Source organism: Bos indicus, chromosome 23, assembly GCF_029378745.1.
Source record: "Bos indicus isolate NIAB-ARS_2022 breed Sahiwal x Tharparkar chromosome 23, NIAB-ARS_B.indTharparkar_mat_pri_1.0, whole genome shotgun sequence".
Classification (NCBI taxonomy): domain Eukaryota; kingdom Metazoa; phylum Chordata; class Mammalia; order Artiodactyla; family Bovidae; genus Bos; species Bos indicus.
The window spans coordinates 27,909,375-27,918,344 of NC_091782.1; the positions used below are offsets into that span (position 1 = coordinate 27,909,375).

The window sequence follows — 8,970 nt, forward strand, 5'->3', positions numbered from 1 at the left end:
TGTAAGCAATCTTCCTGCATTTTTTTCTTAAAAAGGTGACAGTTCAATTGAAGATGAATGATTGATATAATTTACCCCAGACAAATCTTATGATATCTCCTCTCAGGTTTTGTTTCCTGTCTTAGTGCCTTCTTTTGTGTAAGGGATGGGGGTCATGTAAAACACTATTGCCTTTTATTGGCCTTTGAGATGGCCTTTGAACCCTGTAGTTTCAACTTGTCAGAGATAGGAGTCATTTTGAAAACTATGGATGTGTTTCAAATTTTTGTCCTTTTCCTTCCTGACAGAGTGACTTGTTTTTAAATGAATTGGTTCTTTCTTTTTTTATTTTCTGCTGAGTATGAACAATGAAAAAGTTAATCCCATTTATGTAGTTTACTCTGTTATTTAGTCATTATGTCACCTCTTGTTGTTGTTCAGATGCTAAGTCATGTCTGATTCCTTGTGACTCCATGGACTACAGCACGCCAGTCTCCCCTACCTTCCACTATCACCTTGAGTTTGCTCAAATCATGTGCATTGAGTTAATGATGCTATCCAACCATCTCATTCTCTGTCATCCCCTTCTCCTTTTGCCTCCAACATTTCCCAGCATCAGGGTCTTTTCCAATGAGTCAGCTCTTTGCATCAGGTGACCAAAGTATCTCAGCTTCAGCTTCAGCATCAGTCCTTCCAATGAATATTCAGGGTTGATTTCCTTTACGATTGACCGGTTTGATCTCCTTGTACTTATTTCTTCAACTATCAAAGAATACTTTCTGCAATTCCAATCTACATATGCATTAAATGATTTTTTCTGATGATCCTGTGATTCCAACTGAAGTTTTGCATCTTCATTTGTTATTCAGTTTTCACCATTATTGTTGGCATAATTTATCCTGCCATTCCAATCTATGTATACAGATCTTTTCTGTAAAATAAATTTTTATTAATAATATACTTTAGAAGTTTATGGTATTTTTTAGAAAACTGTTTTGCTACCTTTATCCAAGATAAGCTCAGGTAATATTATTAGAGCCCACTTCACCTGCCTTTTAATATTTTATTTCCCTTCCTTTCATTTCATTGCATAGAAATTATAAGAAATTTTCTCCATGGGAATTGTATAATAGTATCCTCATTTTTCCTATGAGGAAAATTGGGTTAGAAGGCATAAAAATTCAAGAAGGTTATAACTTGAGAGACATGAATGAGTATTAATAAATGGTTAAGTCTAGAGAATACAGGAATGATGGGAAAAGGAGGAAGCAGTAAAATTAACACCACCAAAGAGGTTTCTTCAAAGAATGTAGGAAAAGCACATATGTACTTTTATGTCATCATTGTTGTTTAGTCTCTAAGTTGTACCCAACTCTTTTGCAACCCCATGGACTGTACCCCACCAGGCTCTTCTGTCCATAGAATTCTCAAGGGAAGAATACTGGATAGGGTTGCTTTTTCTTCTTCAGGCAGAGAATCTCCTGCAGCAGATTCTTTACTACTGAGCCACCAGCAAAGCCCCGTACTTTTATGTAAATATTATATAAAAGCTTAAAATTTATAACATGCAAGAATGCCCAAGATATTTTTTACAACACATGAATTCTAGACAAGAGCTTATCTCTTGAAATGTATATGTAAGTTTTTTAAAGGACTCTAATAAAACCTGAAAGTGAAGTGAAAGTGTTATTCACTCAGTCATGTCTCACTCTTTACAACCCCATGGACTGTAGCCCACCAGGCTTCTCTGTTCATGGAATGCTCCAGGCAATAATACTGGAATGGGTAGCCATTCCCATCTCCAGGGAATCTTCCCCACCCAGGGATCAAACCTGAGTCTCCCTCATTGCATGCAATTCTTTATCATCTGAGCCACCAGGGAAATCCCATAAAGCCTAAAGTTGCATTATAGGAATAAAATTAAAAAGAAACTGCTTAAAGAATGATCTTCTAACATTTTTCTCATGTAATACTTGCATTACTTTATCTCCATTAACTCATATTTTAAGTCCCTTCAAATACATGAATCTAAAATAAACATTAATTTATGTCATTAATTTTCTGCTTGCTTATAAAATATTTATGTGCTGATAAATGGTGTACTTATTTGTAAGTTAATAGAAATGGAAGTTTCATTACAGTCCTAACTTCAATTCTTTGAACTTCTTCTGAGGTACATGATAAAATTGAGAGTGTGAGTTTATCAAATCTAATTTTAAAAGTTCTCTCAACTGACAACTCAATTAAATTTCATTGCACTATTATTCAATGTAAATAGAAACCATCGGACTTCAGGAAAGATGTCAGTTCAGTTCAGTCACTCAGTTGTATCAGATTTTGTGACCACATGGACTGCAGCATGCCAGGCTTCCCTGTTCATTACCAACTCCCACAGCTTGCTCAAACTCATGTCCATTGAGTCAGTGATACAATCCAACCATCTCATCCTCTGCTATCTCCTTCTCCTCCCACCTTCAGTCTTACCCAACATCAGGGTCTTTTCCAAAGAGTCAGTTCTTCCCATCAGGTGGCCAAAGTATTGGAGTTTCAGCCTCAGCATCAGTCCTTCCAATGAATATTCAGGACTGATTTCCTTTAAGATGGACTGGTTGGATCTCCTTGCAGTCCAGGGCACTCTCAAGAGTCTTTTCCAGCACCACAGTTCAAAAGCATCCATTCTTTGGCGCTCAGCTTTCTTTATAGTCCAACTCTCACATCCATACATGACTATTGGAAAAACCATAGCTTTGACTAGTCATACCTTTGTTGGCAAATTAATGTCTCTGCTTTTTAACATGCTATCTAGGTTGGTCATAGCTTTTCTTCCAAGGAGCAAGCAAGCAGCTTTTAATTTCATGGCTGCAGTTGCCAAAGATGTACTCAAACATTATAGTCATTTGCTTTCTTAATGGCTATGACATCTTCTAAAAAGATATTCTCAGGACTTAGTGTTTGTTGACTATAATTCACAAATTGTTTCACTTAAAGACAACTTGTTTAATCTGACATAGAAAGACTTGCAAAATTCAAAATCAGTTTCAACATACTACTATGAAAGATAACATTTGTTATGGAATTATTTTATTCCTTTATTAAATATGGATTTTGTCTAAATCTTCAATTATGAATGTCCTTAATACTGTTCATAAAATATGTATGTATGGGATAAAATCCTAGTTAGTTTTTCTGCCCTAATCATCATCATTCTTCTTTATTTATTCAACTGGGGAAATTCACTTCCTTTTCTCAGTTTTTGAAGATAGAACTGTGCTTCCTTGGCTTTTTTTTTCTTTTCAGGAGTTTTTGTTTGTTTTTTTCTAATCACATTCATCCTTCCAGTTTACTATGCAGTGGAAATTTTCTATTCATTTTCATTTTCTATATTGGTTTCTCTTGATATTTACATGAGATTTCCATTTTATTTTTCAGAAGATCTTCAGAAAGAAATTGGTAACTTTTTTCTGACATTCTTTTTTACTGATATATTTCTTTGAAAAAAATTCCTTGTCACTTCCTGTCTCATTACCTCTTACTCCTTTCTTGTCTTTTTCTTCTTGTGGATTTCAAATTACCCTATCTGTTTTCTTTTTATCTTCCTGAACTCATTCCATGTTAAGTTCCCTTTTCATTCTTTCAGGTTTTATTCACTTCCTTCCCTTTCTATGCTTTATTTTTAGGCTTCTTGTATTAATATATCCCAGGTGATTACTGGAATTTTATAGTAATTCACTGTACAGTAGTTAGTTTTACACTTGGTGAGATAAAGGTGATTAAGCTAAGAATGATGACAGAAAGTTTCTTTTAATTTGGGTTCTTCAACATGTGCTCTGATATGGAGTGCCCATTGTTTTATGCATGATATTCTGCTTGTTTTTATGGGAAAGTTAAAACTCCAAAGTTGCTGAGTGAGATAAGTTCCTTTTTTTTTTTTACTTGTATATTATGCTATATAGATTGATGTCAAGTTAATCTTGAGACTTACTAGTCCATTTTTCTTGACTATATTCTCAAGTGATTTAAGATGTATAAATATTTTTTTCACAACTTTGCTGGATTTTTTTTCCAACCATAATTATTGTTGTTCTTTTATTTTTATTTTTAGCTTTTTAATCATTAATACTTCAAGGTCTTTATACATACATTTTTTTTCACTCAAATAAACTTCATTGTAAACCTAAAATCTAAAGTTATTTTCCAAGTTATTCCTACACTATTTTGGTATTATATCATAAGAATTATTAAACTCTCATATCCCTACATATCAAATTATATTCTTCAAATTGTAGGAAGGTTTTTAGATGTAGTAGGCTTCAGAGATTTCTTTAGTTGCTTTTAAAATGGACATGGCAAAACCAATACAATATTGTAAAGTAATTAACCTCCAATTAAAATAAATAAATTTATATTTAAAAAATAAAAAGTAAAATGGATATTACTTGGTCAACTTTCAGACACTACTAGCATTGGCAGATATATGTGCAGATGTATGACTTTACTTGAATCTTTTTCATGATGTTAAGAAAACAGTTTTTTAAATTAACTAGTTAACATTATATATGTGTATTTATACTTGTTTTTTTTTTCTCTCAGATAGGAGGAAGGCTCAGTTCAAATTAAGTAAGTAAAGCTTATTTCCCAAGAATCTTTATTCTTCTAAATCTCAGATTCTTCCACTGTAGAAATTGAATAGGATTTAGAAAAGCAACAAAAATGCTTATAGTAGGCAAAAAGCATTTGAAATGTTATCTTCCTAAATTCTAGTAATTTCAATAAATTATTTTCAAAAGACAAACCACCAGTGATTCAGCATGTTCTTCCTTCTCTCCCCTTCCTTCCTTAATTTATTTCATGTCTTCTCCTTCCCACTTCTCCTTCATCCCTCCCACTTTTTATTGCTTCTATGTTTCTATCTACCCTCCACCTGATCATTTTTATCATTGTGTTTTCTAAAAATGGAATATGAGAATATGAGATAAAAAGAGGAAGTCCAAAGAATGCAGAAGAAAATATATGACAAAGACAAGGAGAAATGAAAAAGACAATGAGAAAAAAAAATGGAAGAAAAAAAAGTAAAGTTTCCTGTTTTGGTTTTTGCAGGCTGGAGGGAGTCAACATTATACCCTGGTGAGTGACATGGATTCTGATAAAGGCTGTCCTATTGCAAAATATATTTTAAATGAATACCTATTGCATGCAAAACAATACAATAAAAACAAACAAAACTCCAAAATATGCATTCTATGAACTCAATAGATTACTCAGTATTTTAAAAAATAATAATGTACTTAAAATATTAAATTTAGCAATTTGACCATTATTATTTTCTATTTGATTTTTTAATAATTGAAGCATAGTTCAGTTCAGTTAAGTCACTCACTCAGTCGTGTCTGACTCTTTGCAACCCCATGAATCACAGCACTCCAGGCCACCCTGTCCATTACCAACTCCCGGAGTGCACCCAAACCCATGTCCATCGAGTTGATGATGCCATCCAGCCATCTCATCCTCTGTCATCCGCTTCTCCTCCTGCTCCCAATCTTTCCCAGCATCAGAGTCTTTTCCAATGGGTCAGCTCTTCGTATGAGGTGGCCAAAGTATTGGAGTTTCATCTTCAACATCAGTCCTTCCAAAGAACACCCAGGACTGATCTCCTTTAGAATGGACTGGTTGGATCTCCTTGAAGTTTCAGGGACTCTCAAGAGTCTTCTCCAACACCACAGTTCAAAAGAACCAATTTTCTGTGTTCAGGTTTCTTTATAGTCCAATTCTCACATCCATACATGACCACTAGAAAAACTGTAGCCTTGACTAGACGGACCTTTGTTGGCAAAGTAATGTCTCTGCTTTTTAATATGCTGTCTAGGTTAGGTCATAATTTTCCTTCCAAGGAGTAGGTGTCTTTTAATTTCATTGCTGCAATCACCATCTGCAGTGATTTTGGAGCCCAGAAAAATAAAGCCAGACACTTTTTCCACTGTTTCCCCATCTATCTGCCATAAAGTGATGGGACCAGATGCCATGATCTTAGTTTCTGAATGTTGAGCTTTAAGCCAACTTTTTCACTGTCCTCTTTCACTTTCATCAAAAGGCTCTTTAGTTCTTCTTCACTTTCTACCAGGCATAGTTGGCTTACAATATTACATTAGTTTCAGGTGTACAACATAGTGACTTCAAAATTTTGTAGGCTATACTCCATTTAAATTATTATAAAAATTGGCTATATTTCCCATGAAAGAAAGGGAAGTCACTCAGTCATGTCTGACTCTTTGTTATCCAGTGGACTGTAGCCTAGCAGGCTCCTCCATCCATGGGATTCTCCAGGCAAGAGTACTGGAGTGGGTTGCCATTTCCTTCCCCAGGAGATCTTCCCAGCCCAGAGAAGCATATTCCCCATGCTGTACAATATATCCTTTAGGTTTATTTATTTTATACATAGTAGTTTGTACCTCTGAAACTGTAATATTATTCCTCCCCCCTTTCCTCTCTCCACTGATAATTATGTTTGCTCTCTATATCTGTAAGTCTGTTTCTGTTTTGTTATATTCACTATTTTATTTTTTAGATTCCACATATTAGTGATAACACACTCTATTTATCTTCCTCTGTCTGACTTATTTCATTAATAGTAATACCATCCAAGTCCATCCATATTGTTCCAAATGTCAAAATTTCATGTATGTGTATACACACACACACACACACACACACACACACACACACAAAGGAACAGTAATCAGTATGTGTGTGTATATATATATATATACACACACACACAAAGAAACAATATTTAGTCACTTGTAGTGTGTATATATATATATATATATATATATATATATATATATATATACATTAAATTCAGGTATAGTATGAACAATGGGGTGCATGTACCTTTTCAAATTTGTGTTTTCATTTTCTTTGGTTATATACCCAGGTGTAGAATTGCTGGATCATATGGCAGTTCTATTTTTAGTGTTTTGAGAAGCCTTTATACTATTTTCCACCAGTTTACATCCATCAACCATTTACAAGGTTTCCTTTTCTCCACATCCTAGCCAACATTTATTATTTGTTTTATTATTTTTTAATTGACATCTCAAATAATGCTGTGAGGATAAGTAAAAGATCATCTCCTATAAAGTCTGAGGAAACCACAACAAAGAGAATTTATTTGATCAGGCATATCATAATCTCTATTTCTCTTCCAACATCTTAAATAGATTAGGGACACTTATCCTATGGGAATGCTGGTTGAAGAAATCAGTTCTTCAAGCCAGACATAATTTAACAGACTGTGAAAAGAGGTGCCAGTATATCAAAGAATATTTTCTTTGGTTATTATCATTTATAAATTAATCCTTGAGAATTTATACTCATAATCTGAGCAGATGGATATATTTATCTATCAGATGGGGCTTCTCACATTCATATGTTCCTTGCAGATTGGAGGAAAGAAGAGTTCCAAGCTGGTGAGTATGATGGTCCAAGAGGGACCCTGCTCCTTGTGGGGTAAGAAAGGAAGATGGGTGAAGATGACGTGGATGTTCCCAGGGCCAGAGAAGTTCTCACAGAATGGGGACCCTCTGGCCCAGGCCTACTGAGACTCTTTCCATAAACATGACAGTCTAATTGTTTTTGCAGTAAATGTGACTCTTGATGAAGCCACTGCTCATCCCAGCCTCCTCCTGACTGAAGAGGGGAGAGGAGTAACCTTGCAAGAAATACAGCAAGATCTACCCAGCTCCACACAGAGATTTGTCTCCATTCCGTGTGTGCTGGGTCAGCCACAAATCTGTTCAGGGAGATACTACTGGGAGGTGAAAGTTGGGGAACTGCATTCCTGGGACTTGGGAGTTTGTAGGGATAATGTATCAAGAAAGGGGACTTTCCAAATGTCCCCACAGAATGGTTTCTGGGCCATTAGGCTCTACCAGGAGGATTACTGGGCCCTTACCATCTCAGAAACTCATCTTACTCTAAGAGAAAAACCCCTTAGTGTGGGGATATTCCTGGATTATGAGGCAGGAGATGTATCTTTCTATAATATGACAGATGAATCCCACATTTTCACATTTTCCAAACAGACATTTTATGGTGTCCTAAGACCACTTTTCAGACTTTGGTTCCCTGACTCTGGCCCCTTGACCATTGTCGAGGTGGAGTAGAACACACTGATGTAATTCATGTGCCTACACCTCCCTGAGAAAGTATAACATTGGGCCCAAGTGATCATTATAATTCTCCCCACTGGCCACAACATGATTTTTTCCCCCTCCTGCATATTGGTTCATTCTCGAGGTGAAGTTCTGTGAGACTGACTGATTGTTGCCTCTCATATCACTTCTTACTTCTTCCTTAATTATAAACTCCTATTATTACTATGCCTGTGACAACCTAGTATAAAGATTAAATTTTCTAGACTACCAGCTGAATATCACTAAATGATGACCAATTCATTATAGATTTATTATTCTGTGTAATTTCTGGGATGTTTCTTTAAAGGAAAACTATGTTTTCTCATTGTTTACTTTTTATGATGCCTGAAATCTATCATTAATGAAACATCTGTGACCATGTAAAAATCATGGATAGCAGACAAGATACAGTGGCTTAGGTTTCTGATAACTTGTGAAACTATTCTATTACTCAGTTCCTAAATTATATTCAGTGAGAAATAAACTGTTCTCTCTCTAAGCTTTTTATACTTTGGATTTTTGTCATTTATAATTGAATTTAATCCTAGTTTGTATACCCTCCCTTTAAGGATGGCAACAGATGACACCCACAGTTGAATATTTAAGTGAAATAGTAGGCATAAAGTCCTGTACTTGATTTCTTAGCAACTCCTGCTCCTCCAGTGTATGAGTCAAGTTAGGGTCTCCCAATTACTCCTGACTCATCAGACCCTCCTGACTTCACTTCCTTCTCTTTCCTATTTAGATGCCAGGGTTAATAATTTTAGGTATTCTTTTACTAATAAGTGAAAAGTCCTGA

At 35.1% G+C, this 8,970-nt stretch overlaps 1 protein-coding gene across 1 annotated transcript in view; it reads left to right on the forward strand.

Annotated features, from left to right (window-relative positions):
• Positions 1-8,616, forward strand: part of LOC109555690 (butyrophilin subfamily 1 member A1-like) — a 162,795-nt gene extending 154,179 nt beyond the window's left edge. Inside the window, exons 3-4 of the mRNA XM_070777615.1 lie at positions 7,419-7,445; positions 7,618-8,616. Coding sequence (XP_070633716.1) covers positions 7,419-7,445; positions 7,618-8,141 — 551 coding nt within the window. The 3' untranslated portion in view covers positions 8,142-8,616. The remainder of the gene's footprint in view (positions 1-7,418; positions 7,446-7,617) is intronic.
• The last annotated feature ends 354 nt before the right edge of the window (positions 8,617-8,970 follow it).